This window comes from Macaca mulatta, chromosome 5, assembly GCF_049350105.2.
Source record: "Macaca mulatta isolate MMU2019108-1 chromosome 5, T2T-MMU8v2.0, whole genome shotgun sequence".
In the NCBI taxonomy this organism is placed as follows: domain Eukaryota; kingdom Metazoa; phylum Chordata; class Mammalia; order Primates; family Cercopithecidae; genus Macaca; species Macaca mulatta.
In genome coordinates, this window is record NC_133410.1 from 111,934,107 (window position 1) to 111,955,826 (window position 21,720).

A 21,720-nucleotide genomic window follows, 5' to 3' on the forward strand; every position below is an offset into this window, starting at 1 on the left:
TATGAACTTGAAAGTAGTTTTTTCCAATTCTGTGAAGAAAGTCATTGGTAGCTTAATGGGGATGGCATTGAATCTATAAATTACCTTGGGCAGTATGGCCATTTCACGATATTGATTCTTCACATCCATGAGCATGGTATGTTCTTCCATTTGTTTGTATCCTCTTTTATTTCACTGAGCAGTGGTTTGTAGTTCTCCTTGAAGAGGTCCTTTATATCCCTTGTGAGTTGGATTCCTAGGTATTTTATTCTCTTTGAAGCTATTGTCAATGGGAGTTCATTCAGATGTGACTGTCTGTTTGTCTGTTACTGGTGTATAAGAATGCTTGTGATTTTTGCACATTGATTTTGTATCCTGAGACTTTGCTGAAGTTGCTTATCAGCTTAAGGAGATTCTGGGCTGAGACAATGGGGTTTTCTAAATATACAATCATGTCATCTGCAAACAGGGTCAATTTGACTTCTTCTTTTCCTAACTGAATACCCTTGATTTCTTTCTCTTGCCTGACTGCCCTAGCCAGAACTTCCAACACTATGTTGAATAGGAGTGGTGAGAGAGGGCATCCCTGTCTTGTGCCAGTTTTCAAAGGGAATTTTTCCAGTTTTTGCCCATTCAGTATGATATTGGCTGTGGGTTTGTCATAAATAGCTCTTATTATTTTGAAATACGTTCCATCAATACCAAATTTATTGAGAGTTTTTAGCATGAAGGGCTGTTGAATTTTGTCATAGGCCTTTTCTGCATCTATTGAGATAATCATGTGGTTTTTGTCTTTGGTTCTGTTTATATGCTGGATTACGTTTATTGATTTGTGTATGTTGAACCAGCCTTGCATGCCAGGGATGAAGCCCACTTGATCATGGTGGATAAGCTTTTTGATGTGCTGCTGGATTTGGTTTGCTAGTATTTTATTGAGGATTTTTGCATCGATGTTCATGAGGGATATTGGTCTAAAATTCTGTTTTTTTGTTGTGTCTCTGCCAGGCTTTGGTATCAGGATGATGTCGGCCTTGTAAAATGAGTTAGGGAGGATTCCCTCTTTTTCTATTGATTGGAATAGCTTCAGAAGGAATGGTACCAACTCCTCCTTGTACCTCTGGTAGAATTCAGCTGTGAATGCATCTGGTCCTGGACTTTTTTTGGTTGGTAGGCTATTAATTATTGCCTCAATTTCAGAGCCTGCTATTGGTCTATTCAGGGATTCAACTTCTTCCTGGTTTAGTCTTGGGAGAGTGTAAGTGTCCAGGAAATTATCCATTTCTTCTAGGTTTTCTAGTTTATTTGCATAGAGGTGTTTATAGTATTCTCTGATGGTAGTTTGTATTTCTGTGGGGTCGGTGGTGATATCCCCTTTATCATTTTTTATTGCATCTGTTTGATTCTTCTCTCTTTTCTTCTTTATTAGTCTTGCTAGCAGTCTATCAATTTTGTTGATCTTTTCAAAAAAACCAGCTCCTGGATTCACTGATTTTTTGGAGGGTTTTTTGTATCTCTATCTCCTTCAGTTCTACTCTGATCTTAGTTATTTCTTGCCTTCTGCTAGCTTTTGAATGTGTTTGCCCTTGCTTCTCTAGTTCTTTTAATTGTGATGTTAGGGTGTCAGTTTTAGATCTTTCCTGTTTTCTCTTGTGGGCATTTAGTGCTATAAATTTCCCTCTACACACTGCTTTAAATGTGTCCCAGAGATTCTGGTATGTTGTATCTTTGTTATCATTGGTTTCAAAGAACATCTTTATTTCTGCCTTCATTTCATTGTGTACCCAGTAGTCATTCAGGAGCAGGTTGTTCAGTTTCCATGTAGTTGAGTGGTTTTGATTGAGTTTCTTAATCCTGAGTTCTAGTTTGATCACACTGTGGTCTGAGAGACAGTTTGTTATAATTTCTGTTCTTGTACATTTGCTGAGGAGTGCTATACTTTCTACTCTGTGGTCAATTTTGGAATAAGTGCGATGTGGTGCTGAGAAGAATGTATATTCTGTTGATTTGGGGTGGAGAGTTCTGTAGATGTCTATTAGGTCCTCTTGGTGCAGAGTTGAGTTCAATTCCTGGATATCCTTGTTAACTTTCTGTCTCGTTGATCTAATGTTGACAGTGGGTTGTTAAAGTCTCCCATTATTATCGTATGGGAGTCTAAGTCTCTTTGTAAGTCTCTAAGGACATGCTATTTTTCTGTTTCTTTCCATGCCTGGTAGTTTTTTATTGGATGACAGATATTTTGAATTTTGTAGCGTTGAGTCCTGGATTCCTTTTTTTTTTTTTTTTTTTTTTGGTATGCTTTTAAATGTTTGAGGATTGGGATGAAGTTATATTTGGGAACAGTCTGATTCTTTCTAAACTACTTTTAAGCTTTGTCAGAGAGACCAGAGAAACCTTTACTCTAGGGTTTATTTGACATCATTACTAAGGCAGTACCTTTCTGAATTTTCAACCTGATGCTCCATGTATTACAAGATTTCTTGAAGTATTCCAACCCTATATGTGTTACAGTAATTTTTCTGCCTCCATCTCTATGGTGGTTCTTTTCCCAGCTTTGATGGACTTTCCCCACACACAGCTGAAGACTCCAGTGGTCTCTGAGTGTATCTCTGTTTGAAGTTTCTTCCTCTCCGGTGCTCTGCTTGTGAGTCTTAGCCTCCTTGGCTTCCTCCAGTGTTTAACTGTGTCTCCTCAACCTCGGAGATTGCCAGGCCCTATTGGGGTTCCTCCTTCCTGTGCTGCAGCCTGGGACTTTCTAGGCATTAAGCCAGAGTAATTACAGGATTCACCTTATTTATTTTTCTTTAAGATTACTGTCTGTGCTGCCTGTTTTCTAGTGTTTGAAAACCATTTCTTCATGTATTTTAGATATTTAAGGTTCAATCCAGTCTGTTTTACTCTATCGTTACCTGAAGCAGAAGACTGACTTCTGTACTGTTTCATTTGTTAACCAGAGTAAATCCTTCATTATTCACATAATAAATTAATAAGGATGATGTTTTTCTCACAGGGACTAGATGAGGCAATATACATGAAAAGCATATTATTGACGGTAAGGGGTAAGGTGTTACACAGATGTTTATCATTGCTATTTCCGAGGAGATAACCCCATTTTCCTGCAGTTAGGGAAGTTCTATATGGGAATAAGGCTGAAAGGGCCAAAAGATGGAGGTATTGTTTGTGAAAAACTGCTTATACTTCTATGCATGTAAGTATGTCATGCTGCATATTTTTCTGTGCTGTATTAATTCATGCATTCATTTATCAACAGATACTTAAACACTCATATGTCAGGCATTGTTCTAGGGACTAGACATGCCTGCCTTCAAGGAGCTTATTTTCTAGTGGTATATTTTCTGTTCTGTATCTTAGCTATCCACTTTTTTCATCTGCCTGAACACATGACTTATTCTGTCTCTGGGCCTCATTTCATTCTGCCTTATAATTCCTATTTTCTTCCCTAGTTTATCTGACCTTGCTACCTTAGCTTGTTCATTCTTTCCTTCAATTCAGTTGTCATGAAATCTCTTTCTTTCCTCTACTAATTTTTGTTCTTTCTTTCTGAGTAAAAGCTAGAAGAAAAAATCCTTACGAAAGCTTACAAGGCTTTAAAGGATCTGGCCCCCTGCTTACCTCTCTGAATTCTTTACTTACTTCTGACAGCTTGCTCATTTCACTCCAGCTACACTGACCTTGCCTTTGTTGTGTTTTGAAAACACCCACGTGGTCCTACCGCAGGAATTTTGCACTTACTGTTCTTTTTGCTGCCTTCATCATTCATATGTTCATGTCTTCCCCATCACTTCCTTCAAGTTTTTGCTCAGTTGTCATCTTTTCACTGAGTGTCCTTCCTGACCTCTCCCTACTTTAAAATGTTATGCTTTTTTCTACTACCTCTCCTGTCCCTCATTCCTACCTTATTTTTCTGGATAAAACTTATTGCCTTCTAAATTGTATTGTATAATTTACTTCTTTGTTTCTTCTCCGTTGTCATACTAGCATATAAATTCAGTGAAGGTAGAGATTCTTTTACTGCGGACAAAAGCATCTAGGACATTTCCTGGCACTGATAAGGATCTGCATAAATATTTGTTGAATGAATGAATCTCCTTGGTAAAGTCCTTTTTTGTTTGCCTGTTATATTTATTGAATCGACTTCTTTGTTTCATACACTTTAATTTCAAAAGTGAATGGCTGGAACATTTTATATATTTTCTTATAAATCATTTTAATTGCTTTTAAGCTTATCAACATATTTTGTTTTATAGATATGTAGCCTTCGTGAGATATAAGATTCTCCATCCCTGTTTACATGTATATTTAGATGACAACTCTAATGGTAATAAATAATTCCAACCTTATAGATAACTCAGGAGAAGATAAGATTACAGGTAGACTTTAAATCCCATTCAGAAACCCAAGGATGATTCAAAAGGAAAATAATCATTCCAAATATAATACTCCTCTTATTCTTAAGAAGTGTTAGTATTATATTTTGAATTTTTAATTTTTAATACAACTCCCATAGAAAATACTTCAAAATGAACCCAGTAAGACTTCCTCATTAAGACACATAGACACATATGCTCCCACTCCCTTAATCACAATTTGGAAGTCAAATAAGCTCTGAAAACCAAAACATTCTTCCAAGTTTATTGCAGACTCATTTGGTAGTAAAAACCAATCTGATCTGACATGTAGCTGTTTATAGTCTTCATTTTTCCATTTGGTGAGTCCAATTATATATTTCACTGCAGAAATACTAACGTGTTTGACTACATTGTGTACCCCAGACCTGCTTAGAGTATTATGTAATATGCAGTATATGCCATATATTGCCTAACATCAAAAATACACTGAATTCTGAAATGCATCTAGCCCCAAGAGATTTGTATAAAACATTTGAGGGCCTGTGTATTTTTTAAAAATTTACAAGTGAAGCCAGATTCTCTAGACATTAAGTGCCTAACTTTTGGTTGTTGTTGCTGCTGCTGTTACTGTTTTTTCTCCAGCTTCGCAAACCTGGGTATACTTCATGTAACAAAGAAAAAAGTATTTGAAACACTGGAAGCACGAATGACAGAGGCGTGTATAAGGGGCTATAATCCTGGACTCTTGGTGCACCCTGACCTTGCCTATTTGCAAGCAGAAGGTGGAGGGGACCGGCAGTTGGGAGGTAAGCATCATTCTCCTGGCCTTGCTCCTCCCCAAGGGGTCCAGGCTTTGGTTTTCATCTGTATGAATTATATGTTCATCTGCATCCCTTCCAGTCTCTACCCCACACTGCTGTCACCTTTTCCCTGCTCAGAAACTTGATGGCATCCTGCTACTTCTAGTATAAAACCTATGGCTCCATAGCCTGGCATACAAAGCCCTCCTTCTCTGGCCCCAGCACCTTTCCAGCCTCATCTCCAGCCCCTTCAGGTCAAACTGTACTACTTGGTAGGAGCACCATGATTTCTCACTTCCCTGTCTTGGCACATTCTTTCTATGTTTGCTCTCTCCTCTTCCTGGAATGCCTTTATCCACTCTCTTATATGAATATATCCAAATTCTGCCACCTTTTCAAGATTCAGAGCAAATGCCTCTTCTGCTCCAAAGCCCTCTGAACTCTGTCCTCCTCTGAAATTCCACATCCCTTCATTTGTAGCTCTCTTGTAGTACTTGTCTCTTGAATCACTACCTTTTATGATATTATAGCTTAATTATGACTATATCCATCAGCATGAAAACTCCAGCAGGAGAGAAGAAACAAGATGTCACTGAGTCATTCAGTTCCTTCAGAAGTTGTTTTTGAGTACCTACTATGTGCCAGGCTCTCTGCTTGGCACTGTGGAATGAGCTCAATCCCTGTGCCCAAACAGCTTTTGGAATAATTTGCATACTTCTCAATACAGCTGGTGCCTAGTAGGGTTATTCAGTTCCATTTGATCACATCCTGTGTGCCTTTAACTCTTACTGTAGAGAGAAAAGGGAAAGGTGGAGGGAGGACAGGAGAGGAGGGAGGCGATCTGATACATGGAAGAGAGTTTTTACTGTAATCCAGAGAAAATGCAGGTCTTTGATGCCTTTCATATTGGATGACATAAATGAGACTGTTTTTAACATTTTATTAGCAATATGAAGAGTTTCAAAAGAGGAAAATGGGTTTTTTATTGTAAGTTTACATTATTTGTGGTTTATAAAAGCATGGTCTTTTAAATGTTCACACTTCCCTGGGCATGAATGGACTGTGTTGTATGGCCATAGATCGGGAAAAAGAGCTAATCCGCCAAGCAGCTCTGCAGCAAACCAAGGAGATGGACCTCAGCGTGGTGCGGCTCATGTTTACAGCTTTTCTTCCGGATAGCACTGGCAGCTTCACAAGGCGCCTGGAACCCGTGGTATCAGATGCCATCTATGACAGTAGTGAGTAATTCACTTCCAACAGGGGGCACACCAAGAATAGACTTCCAGTCCACCCTGCCATTTACTTGCTAGCTGAGTCCTGGGGAAGGTAACTTAATCACTTTAAGCCTCAGCTTTATCATCTATAAAATGTGAATAGGAAAATCTAGCTTGAAAGGTTGATGTCCAGGTTAAATGAGATATTTTAAGAGGGGCTCATTACATGTAATTCTTTTTCCTTTGATGTACATTTTTTAGTCTTTTGCATGAAATGGCACATCTCTTCTTATTTATGAATGTCTTACTTAAAGATACATGGTTGATGCTTTTAGAAGGGAGAATAATCCCAATTTTCTTTGGTGGTGGGGGGGGGCTCTGGAAAGAAGTTAATAAAAGACAGCTATTATTCTTACCCATTTTCTTGCCCATATGTTACTAGCTTTATCAAGAGAGAACTTGAAGTTAAATGAATGAGTAGCATAGATAGCATGTGACTTTCGAATCCTATTTCAAGCCGGGTTAGGCATCATGTCCTGTAGTCCTGCCTACTTGGGTGGCTGGGGTGGGAGGATATAGAGTTTCAGCCCAGCATGAGCAACATAGTGAGACCCCATCTCACAAAAAGTATATATATATAAAAATTTATAGTTCCTAGAACTTTTGCGTTTTACAGTAATCTTCAGCATTTACTATGCAACTTTCTCGTTTGATTATGCATGGGATTGATAAGACAGGTGTTTCCAAAAAGCCTGCAAGCATAGTACTCAGACTCATCGAAAGTTTATAGAATTTGGCATGTGTGGAAAACTCCATGCTCCAAGTACAACAACTAACTGAATTCTCTAATTTAAACAAGTTTGAAGGGAAGTGAAAGGTTATAAAATGATACAGACTCATACCACAGAATCACCTTAAAATGCAGCTGTTGGAGGGAAAAAAAAAAAAAAAAGGAAGCCTTTTGCTATTGCCACAAGAAAGTTTTGCCTCTTCACCACACAGAATCCTAATTTAGTTTGGGAAAAAGAAACATAACGTCCCCATTTTCCTTGCCTGTAAAATAAAAAGTAGTAAGTAGTTTAAGAAAACTGTACTTTTCCTAAAGTTTTTAGGACTCTTGTAAATAGAATAATAGCAGAATCATGGAAACAAATTTGGAATTAAAGTCTTGACCTCATCGAAAGGCCAGAAATCAATTAGCTTGGTACTTCCCAATACATCAGAAAAGCTCTTTCTCTTTTTGTATCAGTCTCTCTGTGTTAGAGGGAGAAACAAATACCTATTCCTTTCTACATCATTTGTTTTGGTGATCATAAATGACCCATGCCCAAGAAATGTTCCAAGAACTTCAGAAGCCATTCTTGTTTTATTTATTTTGTTAGTGAAAGCATGTATTTAAGCTTTGTTTTGGTCATGTGTGCTAAGGGGAGGGTCCTACCTAAAGGACTGGCTTGTTGAGCTGAGGATTAACCATGTTATTGTTGTTTTCCCTCTGTGAACAGAAGCCCCCAACGCATCTAACTTGAAAATTGTAAGAATGGACAGGACAGCTGGATGTGTGACTGGAGGGGAGGAAATTTATCTTCTCTGTGACAAAGTTCAGAAAGGTAAATACATTTTCTGATCTCTAATCTCTGATCTCAAGAGGTGAACTACATTCTGAGTGTGTCTATGAGTCACATTTCAGCAGTGGGCAAGAAACGTCCCTCTGCTGCCATAGAAAAGTCTTAAAAAGCATTTATGTTTTACCTCTTCCAAATGTAAGTTGTCTGTGTTATTTTTCTTAAGTCAACTAATTCACTTCTAGATTTACCAAAGAAGTAAAGAGAAATAAGAAAATCGTGATAATAATCATCAGCGACTTTCAGTACTTTTATACTTTAAAATTAGTATCTGTACTTTGTTAAACAAAAATAAATAGTAGCCCATTCTTGACACACATATAAACACACACAAAGAATAAATAATGTTTTTCATAGTATTAAATTGTTCATCTTATTTATTTTGCAATGTTTTCATATAACACTGAGAGAGCTTCTCTGAACACTTCCACAGATATGTGATGTTAACTAAGAAAAGGAAGGAGAACAGGGAATACAGGGAAATTCTCAAAGCACATTTCTCTCACAATTTCCCCTTTGAGGAAAGGTTCTTGGCATTTATCTTTCATTAGATACATTACAACATTGATAGATTAGTAAAAGCTGAGGAAAATGTGTTATTTTCTCAAACTTCATTATTTTTTTAAATAAAATGATAGTTGGAAAGTGTAGTATAATAAATATCTGTTTACTACGAGGTGAGCATTTTCAAAGTAAATACCTGACTGAAAATATAAATAAGTAAAATAAATGAATAAAAGACATGTGGCTTTTTAAAAAATTCTCATGTGAGATTAATATAGGTATATAGTCAGAAAACATGGGGTCAGATTTTGAAGTAAACACATATATACTTTATCAAAAAAAGTTTACAGACTAGGCATGGTGGCTCATGCCTGTAATCCCAGCACTTTGGGAGGCTGAGGTGGGAGGATTGCTTGAACCCAGGAGTTTGAGGCTGTAGTGAGCTATTGTCATGCTGCTGTACTCCAGCCTAGATGACAGAGCAAGACGCTGTCTGAAAAAACAGACGTTTACCCTTTCTGTGCCTACACTAGTGTCAGCCTTCTTCCAATCCACTCTGTCCAAGTAATACTCATTTCTAGATTCCTGGGTGTACATACTGTGAGTAAACACAATCTGAGTACCTTTATTTGTAAATGAGATTCTTAGTCATTATCATTACATTGGAATGGCTTAGTAAGAAATGTCTCGTACTTGGCTTAAAGAATCTCAATAACTAGGTCCAGTGTAGTCCTGCATGAAGGCAAAGGAGGTAGTAAGATGTTTTATCCATTCCTAGTATTTCTAAAGTTCTACTTAAATAGAAATAAATCTTTGTTTCACAAGTCAATAGTGTGTCCCTTTCTATGAAATGGAAAGTTAAGCCAGGAAGATGCCAACCTAAGTTATATTGTTACATTTCTGTAGAAGTAAATAGAGTCCATGACTAGAGTGTGCAATTTAAGCATTGCATTTTAATTAGAAGGGACCTGATCATTATAGTATTTTGACCAATTACTCAGTATGAACTAAGAGACTATTATAGTGAGACAGTTTAATAGTGTGTTAAGAGCCTGGACTCTGAAATTATACTGTCCATGTTCAAATCCTGGTTCCTCCATGTACTAGCTGTTCAACCTCAGATAAGTACTTAACCTCTTTGGACCCCAGTTTCTCTTTTGCAAAGTGAAGATAATAATAGTACGTCTACACCACAAAGTTGTGGTGAGGATGAAGTGTATATATGAAGCACTTAGAATAGCATCTGCCGTATATTAATAGTAAAACTTACATAAGTTAATTATTTTTATGTACATCTATATATTGAATTGCACTGCCTCTTGGGATTCTAATATTCTTCCACCATCCTTCATGTTTCTCAGGATTGGCTTAAGAATGGAGAAGCAGTAAGGTCAAAGATTAAAAGAAAATTCAGGTTAACTAGGTAAATCTACCATTCTCTCATTGTGAATGAAACTTGGGGCACGTTACTGTGGTAAATAATAATAAAATGTCAGTGATTTGTGAAGATTTTAAAAGACTTAACCTTTTGATCTTGTTTTTTAAAAGTAAATAGATACCAGGTAGAATATTAAACCAGTTTTATTTTTCAGCGTGTTTATAAATATTATTACACTACATGAAATTACACACTTCAATGTGATTGTTTGCAGATGACATCCAGATTCGATTTTATGAAGAGGAGGAAAATGGTGGAGTCTGGGAAGGATTTGGAGATTTTTCCCCCACAGATGTTCATAGACAAGTAAGTGATTTATTATTATTATTATTATTAATCCTTATTATTTTTAGAAATGGGATCTCACTCTGACACCCAGGCTGAAGTGCAATGGTACAATCACAGCTCACTGTGTCCCCCAACTCTTGGGCTCAGGGGATCCTCCTGTCTCAACCTACCAAATATCTGGGACTACAGGCATGCTACCATGCCCAGCTAGTTTATTCATTTTTATTTTTTTTGTAGAGGTGATGTCTTGCCATCTTGCTCAGGCTAGTCTTGAACTCCTGGGCTTAAGCGATTATCCCATGTTGGCCTCCCAAAATGCTGGGATTATAGGCATGATTCATATTATTATCATCATTTTACACTTTCTGCTTTGTTGAAATTTAGTACTTAGCTTCCATCTGTAAAAAGGAAAAATCGTAAATATATAACTTCCATAAAACAGTACTGTTTTGAAGACTCATGCAGGTCATCCAAAAAAGTTACCTACTGTGGAGTTATGGGCAAGGTTCTGTTAGATCGTTTGCTCTGAGATGTTGGCAAGATATTTAACTTGCTGCCTAATCCCCTAACCCATAAGACAGTGCCCCACAGGTCCTGTAGTGAAAATGTTTTTCGTGTTCTACCAAAGTAATCATGGTGAGACCTGTTAAAAGGATGTTCTAGGAGTCATCTTCTAATTGAAGCTGATATCGTCCTGTTAAATGAAGATTTCCCAGTGGCAACTAAATGACTAAGAGATGACAATGCTGAGCCCCCACTTTAATGATTATTCTCCTCTTTACAAGTAATTGAAAAGTATTATGTTAACAAGAAATTGGAAACAATCCAAATATTCATCAATAAGTGGCCAGTTAAGTTATAGTCTATCCTTTTGATGAAATATCATGTAGTTATTCAAAATAATGAGTACTCTGTGAACTAATAAAGAAAGTTCTCAATTATACAGTGTTAAAATATTTTAAAAGATGGGTGTAGAACAAAATGCATGTAGAAATGATTCTATGTTCATGCATAAAGAAATTCTGGAAGGATACCTAAGAAATTAATAACAGTATTTGCCACTGACTGGTACACTGTAGGAACTGCATGGATGGGGAACAAGAATGTCAAAGAGAATACCACTGTATGCTTTTTTATATTTTACAAAATCTTTAGCCCTGTGAATATATTACATAGTCAAAAATCAAACTGAAAAATGCTAAAATCCCTAACATACCACCAAGAACTAATGTGTTATGATGCCAATGTAAGCAATGTTTAGTTTCTTCTCTTCATCACTGGCCTGTAGCCATCTCTCTCTTTCCATACCCAGTCTTTCTGATGTTGGTATAAATAATCTTGGAGGCTTTTAAGGCTGTTTTGGAAGAGAAGAAAGTATATGCAGTGAATTTTATAAGCATGATATTTACAACTAGAAGACATTTGAAATATAAGACAAATGAAATAATAAAGATTTGTAGTACATTAGCACAGCATTGTATTTTGATTTTACAGTAGCAATTTCATAAAAATGTATCAGTATAGAATTCTGAGTTTGCAACTTTCTCCAGGACACGGTTTTTTAGTACACTGTGTCTAAACATTGGATATAAGGAAAAGCATAAGGAATGTGTTTAATGAGTAGCATTACTGCAAAAAAAAAAAAAAAAAAAAAAATGTAGTCCTACAGCAACATGTGATTCTTTGTATCCTGCAGTTTGCCATCGTCTTCAAAACTCCAAAGTATAAAGATGTTAATATTACGAAACCAGCCTCTGTGTTCGTCCAGCTTCGGAGGAAATCTGACTTGGAAACTAGTGAACCAAAACCTTTCCTCTACTATCCTGAAATCAAAGGTAAGTCAGTTTAAAATCTTATGCTAATTTTTTATTTTATTTTATTTTATTTTATTTTATTTATTTTTTTGAAACAGAGTCTGACTCTGTTGCCCAGGCTGGAGTGCAATGGTGCAATCATAGCTCACTGCAACTTCGAACTCCTGGCCTCAAGCAATCCTCCTGCCTCAGCATCTCAAGTCGCTGGGACTACAGGTGGTGCACCACCATGCCAGGCTAAATTTTTTTTTTTTACTTTTAATAGAAATGAGGATTTCCTACGTTGTCCAGGCTGGCCTTAAACTCCTGGCCTTAAGCAGTCCTCCGGCCTTGGCCTCCCAAAGTGCTGGGATTACAGGCTTGGGCTTCCATGTCTGGCCATTGTACTTGTTCTGAGAAGAGGACAAGCTAATTAGAAGAGATCAGTTAGTCACCTCCTTTGAACAGCTTCCTATAACAGGTCCCTGGGTCCACAGTGCTTATTTTTAGACCGGACAGTAGTATATTCTTCTGAGGTCATGGAATTAGTCCAGCTTTTTAAAATAATGTTATTTCCACCAAGCTTATATGAGATTTAGACGTTGAGAATTTGTCTTTGAATTTGAGAATCTAACATTTATTGACTGACTCAGAGTTCAAGCAGCTGAGATGAAAAACTCAGGCTTGCTCTTTAGGAGAATCAGCCAGTTAGTCAACCAGCCTCAGGCGGTGGAACAGAAAACTTGGCCAACATGCACTGCAAAACTATGAAAATGAGTAAGGCGTCATTCTTTCTCTCACAAAAGATGCTTTAAGAAAGGGCACTCATAGTTTTCTTAAATAGTTATAATGTAAATTATGATTTTAATAAGTATGAAAAGTGAAGCATCCCTAAAAATATATGAGAATGTTGAAGAGAGAGCCCTTGGTCCCTTTATTCCAAAGCAGCCTCCAAAAAGAAGGCTTCATCAAGGAGATAACATTTGGCCCTTAACATTTGGGGTGTGTTTCAGCAGTTGGGTGTTAAATGGAGAAGGAAAGTGTTCTCTAGGCTTAGGTTACTTGAGGAGCTTAAAGAGAGAGGTAAACACAGTTAGCGTTTATGCAGAGGGAAACAAGTGTTTAGTGCTGAGATGGACATGAAGGCCAATGTAGGTGAGGAAGGCCAGGGCCAGGCTAAAGAGGGCTGTGAGTGGCAGCTTAAGAATTTTGCATTAATTCTGGAGAGGGATAGTCAGGCCTGCCTAGGTTTGGAATGATGGCTCTGACTTCTTTATGTCACCACTAAGGGTACCATTTAGGAGGCAGATGATGAGTCAGAAGAGTAATGCAAGAATCCAAGTGAGAAACGGTGAAGTTAGTAAAGGTCCTAGTGCCAGGAATGAAAGGAGATGGTGGACTCAAGAGAGAGCACGGTGATACTGTCAAGAGGGCCTACAGGTCGGAGATGTAGGAGAGACAGGGAGTCATGGATGGGTCTAAAACTCCCTGACCAGGAAGCTTGTGATGCGGTTGACTTGATGAAAGGAACAAGGGAGCAAAAGTAGATTTGGGTGGGAAAAGAGGGAGCTCAGAGTAAAATATGTTATATTTTAGGTCCCTGTGGGAAAGTCAAGTGTAAGTTCTTAGTAGACAGACCACAGGGAGAACTGGAACTCAAGAGAGGACAGGGTGAGAAATTTAGCATTAGAATCATCTCAAAACGAGATATAACAGGCACCAAGTCATCATTCAAAGGTATTTCTTAACCTAGAGCCCACTGACCCCCAAAGAGTCTGTGAATAGAAATGTACTTTAATATCATCAGCTTCTTTTGAAATCCTGTTTTGTATTTTACATACTGAAAACCATGATTCTGAGAAGAGATCCATAGAGTTCACCAGACTGCAGAAGGGGCTGTGGCATAAACAAAATTAGAAACCCCTCAGTTGGAGGGAAGTGAGACTGGGAAGGGAGGTCAGTAAAATGATTGCCACGGGGCACCCAGATCCTTGCTGAGGTTGGAAACCGCAAAGGTATAGCAGCAACAAGCCACATGGGTGGGTGTTGGCTCCTGTGAGAGCAAGATGTGATAGGTAATCTTTGAAGAGGGCTTTCCTTTCCTAGAATTCGTGCTGCCACAGGAGCGTTTAGAAAACGGTTCTGCAAGTTCTTGTTTCTTTTCTGAGGTTGTGGCCTCTTCATTGTTTGGTCACATTTGTAGTGTATTCTATATCCTGGTGGTTTGAAAACATTGTCAGCACAATAACTTTTCTTTCTTCACATGAGATTTCATACAAAATCCCAGTGTATGGACCTGGTAGGCTTTGGTTAAAATAGGGGTGAAGGGCCCTGCCAGCTTGGCCTTCCAAGAGGCTGTCCCAACTCTCCTCACTTCCCTACCAAGAGCTGCTGGAGGTCTTTTGAATGCTTCTGCCTACACAAAATGATGTGAAAATCACTGCTTTAATTTAAAAGTAGACACAGAAGAAAAATGTGAATAATTTTTTTAGACTTTCTGAGGAAAAAAATAGATTTCTTCTCCAGAAATATGTCTTCAAATAATGTCAGATTTTGCTAGCACAGAGAATCATGAAGAAAGAAAACCCGGGTTACCTGTGTGTGTATGAACCTAGAAACATTTAAAGCTCAGGTTGGTATCTAGTCTGCCTGTCTCCCTTTCCCAGTGGTATCTATGCCTCGGAAAAGTATGTTACAGCAGGGGCATGTTCAGGTGATTACTTTAATGGTTTCTTATCATAGTAGGAACTATCTGATGCTGGGATTAGAGAATGGGGTCACCTGAAAGTTCAAAATTGCACCTGTATGCTTCATGCACATACCTTCCAGGCTGTCATTGATTAAAAGCTTCATACAATACAAAGTATAAGAACTGTCTGGAGAAATACTTACCCATTGAGCTCTGAAGGAAAGAATAGACAACATATATATATGAGGACAACAAATTACTTTATTCTATAGAAACCTTCTGGATTATAAAAACTCAAGATAATAGGACCAAGGAGAAATAATCTGGCCAGGCAATGTAACTGGTCAGAAAAGTAGTAGGCCATTTAACATTGAAGTAGATAGAAATGGATCCAAACTATACAACCCAGGGAAACATTGTATACATTTCTCAGAAGTCATTGAACACACTTTCCCTTACCCCCGGTCTCTGTAGTCATTCCCTATCTCATTGCCTAATTTTATATTCTTCATTATTTTTATCAATATGTAAACTTGTCTTATCTATTTATTTATGGGTCTGTTGTCTCCCTACCACCCCAAGTACAAAGAATCTTCTTTAGGTCATAGGCCATCTAGAACAATATAGGTTGCATAGAAAATGCACATTAAGTATCTGTGTACTGACTTACTGATTTACCAGCCAAGCTGCCATCCTCATCTATAAGGCTGGTAATATGTTGATTATCATCAAGTAAGATGTTAGACATAAATATAAAACATTATACAGAACCAGCCCTGAGCTCTGCATCCTCTATGGTCATCGACATTGTACTTCACAAAAACTTTTTGGAGATGGTTGGGTCCAGGGAAGACAATTGAAATAATCAAGAGAAAGATGATTGGCAAGGAAGGAAGATAGTTGAGGAACTGCTGTACAAAACCAAAAACAAAGACCATAATGATTTTTCAATCTGGAAGATGGAGATTAGGGATAAACAGAATCATAATCTTTAAATTATGAAAAGTATGGCCAAGATAAATGCAGGCACCTTTACTGGTAAACTGAAACCTGAAAAGTGAGAATGAGGTACTTTTAAGGCACATGCACAGGAATAGATAGCAAACACTGGGAGATTATCCATATTTGTGAATTAAACTATTATAGGCATCAACTATTATGCAAAGTCACTGATTATTAAAGTCATTGGTTATTATTACGCAAAGCTATTTTGGAGTGTTTTCAAAAGAATGACAGCCTAACATAATGAAAACGTTACTGCACTTTGAGACTGATCTTGACTCTGTTCTGACCTCAGATAAGCCACCTAACCCTTCCTAGCTTCAGTTTCCTCTCCTGCAAAAGGAGAACTTGTAGTAAGTGGCCGCTTCGGTTCCTTCTAAAATAGGTTGATGTTTCATAGTACATCCCCTGGTGCCATTGTCAAAAACAGACCGCAAGGATAAATGATCCCCTGAACATGGAGTGTGAAGGTCTCCATATTCAATTCTGTGGAGATTCAGACAGCAGGTTCTTTTATAAAGCTTATGTGGAATGTTCTGTATTCGTTTTTTGTCATTGGAATCTTACTGGCTGTGTTATAATTAATATTTTGCCTTTAAAATTCCCATTTTACAGCGAAATACAGCCAATAAATATCTGTCTGCTTTAAAAGGTAAAAGGAATACATAGAAAATACTAACTAGTCTCTTTGCTGGAATCCATGTCAATAGATAACATTTATTTCTGAAGATAAATAAGTTGTCTGCTTCCCTCTTGTGTTTCATATGTCTGCAGTGAACAGTCATGAGTATAGCTGTAAATTAGTTATAACTGATGGGGAAATTATAAATCTGAATCTAAAAATATTTGATAAGGAAGTCGTTAAAGTTTCTCCACTTCAAGGTCATCCCCCTTCTAGTGGAAGCATATTTTTCTCAAAATTTGGCAACCTTGGTTTTTTTTGTTTTTTGTTTTCCTAGGAAGTCTGGACATGTTCAGCTTTTGAATAACTATTAAAGCGTACTTTGTTACCCTACTTTCCCGTGCTTCATCTTTCAACTGCAGTTAGATGATCATGAGATAATCAGTAAACAGCGACCCTGAGATAATCAGTAAACAGCGACCTTCTTTCTAGCCCTAAGATGACTGAAACAACCACAGAATTAGAAATAATCGAAGCTCTTTCTGAACATAAGCATGACAAAACTGACACAGAAGCATCAGAAATAGAACAATTGTTAAGGATTCAGCTCCTGATCAAAAAAAGAATACCTCATTGACTTTATTTAATTTGAAAAAATGAAATAAAACCCCCTTAACTGCTCCAGCCCAAAAAAGAGAAGACAGAAAAACAAAATATATGATAGAAAAAGAAGAGAAAGAAAAGGAAACAGAAAGAAGAAACAAGAAGACAGTAACACCACATAGGCAGTGACGGAACTCAAAAGGGCATTGGGGCTGGTGAGAAGCACAGATAGTGAGAAACAGAAAGATGAAAACAAAACAAACAAAAAGAAATAAAGGCAATCAAAAGTCTCAGAGGGCATCACTGTATTGTAGTCAAATAGTAGTCTTAGACTTTTAGCCCCCCGTATCTCATCAGTCACCAGAGGTTACAGACCCCTCGTTTACTGTGTTTCTGGCATCTACCCCATGTTTTATTAACATGGTGACCACTAAGGAATGGGCCTCCATCACTTATGTCTGCACTGTCTCCGCCTCTCACTTTGACTCTGTAGTATGTCCCACACACAAGTAAAAGATGAACTTCCTAAAATACCATCCTATTTCCCTGTTCAAAAACATTCAGCAGCTGTCTTGCATATAAGTTCATTCTCCAGGTGCTCCACAGTGTTGTCCCATTTCTCAAGAATTCCTTGTACAGTCATACCTTGTTTCATTGTACTTTGCAGATACTGTGATTTTTACAAATTGAAGGTTTGTGGCAATAGTGTCAAGAAAGTCTATTGGTGCCATTTTTCCCACAGCATGTACTCACTTTATGTCTCTATGTCACATTTTGGTAATTCTCTCAATATTTGAAACTTTTCCATGATTATTATATCTGTTATGGTGGTCTGTGAACAGTGATCTTTGATGTTTTGGGGTATCACAGATAGTGTCCATATAAAATGGCAAACTTAATCGATAAATGTTGTGTGTGTTCTGACTGCTCTACTGACTGGCCATTCCTCCATCTCTCTCCCTCTCCTCAGGCTTCCCTATTCCCTGTCACATAACCATATGGAAATTAGGCCAATTAATAACCCTACAGCGGCCTCCAAGTGTTCAAGTGAAAGGAAAAGTCACACCTCTCACTTGAAATCAAAAGCCAAAAATGATTAAGCTCAGTGAGGAAGGCATGTCAAAAGCTGAGATAAGCCCAAAGCTAGGCCTCTTGTGCCAGTTAGCCAAGAATGCAAAAGAACATTTCTTGAAGGAAATTATAAGTGTTACTCTAGTGAACCCACAAATGATAAGAAAGCACAACAGCCTTGTTACTGATATGAAGGTTTTAGTGGTCTGAGTAGAAGATCAAACCAGCCACAACATTCCCTTTTACCAAAGCCTAATCCAGAGCAAGGCCTTAACTCTCTTCAATTCTATGATGGCTTAGAGAGGTGAGGAAGCTGCAGAAAAAAAGTTGAAAGCTAGCAGAGGTTGTTGATTCATGAGGTTTAAAAGAGAAGCCATCTCCGTAACATAAAAGTGCAAGGTGAAGCAACAAATGCTAACAGAGAAGCTGCAGCAAGTTATCCAGGAGATCTAGTTCGGAAAATTGATGAAGGTAGCCACACCAAACAGATTTTCAGTGTGCAAGAAACAACATTCCATTGGAAGAAGATGCCATCTAGGACTTTCATAACTAGAGAGAAGATGTAAAAATGCCTGGCTTCAAAGCTTTTAAAAACAGGCTGACTCTCAGGAGGTTGAGGTGAGAGGATCACTTGAACACAAAAGGTCGAGGCTGCAGTGAGCTATGATTGCACCACTGCACTCCAGCCTGGGTATTGTCTCAAAAAGAAAGAAAAGAAAAGAAAAAGAAAAAAGCTGACTTTCTTGTTAAGAGTTAATGCAGCTGGTGACTTTAAATTGAAGCCAGTGCGCATTTATCATTCTGAAAAATCCTAGAGCTCTTAAGAATTATGCTAAATCTACTCTGCCTTTGCTCTGTAAATGGAACAAGAAAACCTGGATGACAGCACATCTGTTTACAGCATGGTTTACTGAATATTTTTAAACCCACTGTTGAGACCTACTGCTCTGAGAAAAAAAAAAAAAAAAGATTCCTTTCAAAATGGTAGTGCTCATTGACAATGCACCCGGTCACCCAAGAGCTCTGAAGGAGATGTTTTCATGCCTACTAACAGCCATTCTGCAGCCCATGGATCAAAAAGTAATTTTGGCTTTCAGTCTCATTGTTTAAGAAATACATTCTGTAAGGCTGTACCTGCTATAGATAGTGATTACTCTGATGAATCTGGGCAAAGTAAATTGAAAACCCTGTGGAAAGGATTTACCATTCTAGATGCCATTAAGCACATTTGTGATTCATTGAAGGAGGTCAAAATAGCTACATGAATAAGAATTTGGAATAAATTGACTCCAGCCCTCATGGGTGACACTGAGGGGTTCAAGGCTTCAGTGGAGGAAGTAACAGCAGATGTGGTGGAAATAGCAAGAGAATGAGAAGTGGAGCCTGAAGATGGGACTGAACTGCTGCTCATGATTTAACTTTCATGGATAGGAATTGTTCCTTATGGATGAGCAAAGAAAGTAGTTTCTTGAGATAGAATCTACTCCTGGAGAAGATGCTGTGAACATTGTTGAAATGACAATAATTTAGAATATTCCTTAAACTTAATAAAGCAGCAGCAGGGTTTGAGAGAATTGACCCTCATGTGGAAGGAAGTTAAAACTGTGGATAAAATACCGTCAAACAGCATTGTATACTATGGAGAAATCTTTGTGAAAGAAAGAGTCAGTTGACAGACTTCAACAAATTTCATTGTTGTCTTATTTTTAAAAATTGCCACAACCACCCAGCCTTCAGTAGCCACCACCCTCATCAGTCAGCAGCCATCAACCTCGAGGCAAGACCATCCACCAGTACAAAGATTACAACCTGCTGTAGGCTCAGGTGATTGTTAGCCTGTTTTAGCAATAAAGTGTTTTTAATTAAGATATGTACATTGCTTCTTTTTAAGACATAATTCTATTGCACACTTAATAGCCTATAGTAGAGTGTAAACGTAACTTTTTTGTGTACTGGGAAACCAAAAACATCATGTGACTTGGTTTATTGCAGTAATGTGGAATTGAACCTTTCAATATCTCAGAGGCATGCCTGTATTAAACTTTCACTTCAGCCAAACTTATCTACTCCTGTTCTCATAAGCGCCCCGTGTACGTCTTTCCTTCATTATTGTTTTCCTCCATATCCCCTTCCCAGAACATCTTCCTTTTTCCTCCTCTTATATAAAATTGATTTTGAGAAGCCATTCCTGAATTTCCCATCCCCCAGTGACCTCCTAAAAGGTTTTCCTGAAACTCCTAGAACACTGATCTGCACCATGAATTTAATGTATGTAGTGTTATAGTGCTGTCTCACTAAGTCTTTCCCCCACTATCTTAAAATTATGTTGGAGGGTTCTTGACAGCAAAGACATTATGTCATGCTTTTTTTTATTTCCAACATTTAGCTCATTGTAGATGCATAATAAATGTTAACTTATTAACATGAGTTATTTTGTGTGACCAAGCAAAAGGGTCAATAATTTTTTATTCAATATCTTCAGTATCTTTTTGATGGACAATCGAATATTTCACTAGTTTTAACAACACTGGGCACTGAAGAAACTGTTGTAGAGTGGATTTGGGTGTGTACTGCTCTGTGGTCTCTTTGGAGCTAGCTTTCAGCATTCATACCCATTGGAATAAATATAATGCTTCTTGAAATTTAGCATCTCTTCCTCTTTGAGTGCTTTCTATTTCCCTTTAAGATGTTTAAAAATACCATTAGAATCAGTGGTCTTTCTGTGGCTAGTGGTGGGACCGAATCAATCTTTTCTCCTCTGGTTTCTCTTCCTTTAAATACAGATAAAGAAGAAGTACAGAGGAAACGGCAGAAGCTCATGCCCAATTTTTCGGATAGTTTCGGCGGTGGGAGTGGCGCTGGAGCTGGAGGCGGAGGCATGTTTGGTAGTGGCGGTGGAGGAGGGGGCACTGGAAGTACAGGGCCAGGTACAAAAACACCTATTCTTTCTAAAACTTTTTCATATTGGAGAGGGTAGAATTTTCTTTTCTTTGGTTTCTGAGTGTGTCTGTGAGTTGAGTGGCTATGATATTATTGAGTATATTAATTAAAATTTCCTGACAAATGTCAATTTATTTTTCAAAGAAATCTATGTTCATTTTACAATATGTAGGTAATCTCAAAAGCCTTTAAGAAGAAAAAAGGTACCCCAAAGCCAGTTTTTAATGAGTACCTCCCTAAACATTTTAGTATATTTCTCTTTTATGTTTTTTGATTTGGTTGTCTTGTTTTTGTTTGGAAACATTGAAAAAATTTTATATCATACATACCACATATTAAACATCTCTATATAATACATTGTAGAAAATTTGAAAATACATAAAATCTGCCAAAGGTTAACTACTACTATTTTTTATGTATATGTTATAGTAGATACTTATGAATTTTCCCCTGAATACAACTGTGATCACCATCATGCATTTTATTTTAATTCATTTATTTGTAATACTATTTTACTATCATTTGCACCATGACTGTATGTATAGAGTCATATGTGCAATGTTTACCTGAGATGTTAACATAAACATTTCCTCCAGTAATATGAACTTTACCTAAGCGTAAATTTTAAGCATCATTTTAATGACTCATTTCCTCAAGTGAACAAACCATAGAATAACTTACTTACATGTAGTTTCCTGTTTTCTATGTAAAATGCTATACTGAACTCCTATCCACATAACTTTTCATTTTATTCCAGATTACTTTTGTAAATTAGAGTCTTTGTAGTA

At 37.5% G+C, this 21,720-nt stretch overlaps 1 protein-coding gene across 6 annotated transcripts in view; it reads left to right on the forward strand.

The window, feature by feature from the left end:
* NFKB1 (nuclear factor kappa B subunit 1) overlaps nucleotides 1-21,720 on the forward strand; it is a 124,550-nt gene that overhangs the window by 79,804 nt on the left and 23,026 nt on the right. For all 6 annotated transcript variants that reach the window (XM_015138835.3, NM_001266053.1, XM_078001844.1 and 3 more), the window contains 6 exon segments: nucleotides 4,989-5,152; nucleotides 6,226-6,384; nucleotides 7,863-7,967; nucleotides 10,139-10,230; nucleotides 11,909-12,047; nucleotides 20,776-20,919. In XM_015138835.3, coding sequence (XP_014994321.1) covers nucleotides 4,989-5,152; nucleotides 6,226-6,384; nucleotides 7,863-7,967; nucleotides 10,139-10,230; nucleotides 11,909-12,047; nucleotides 20,776-20,919 — 803 coding nt within the window.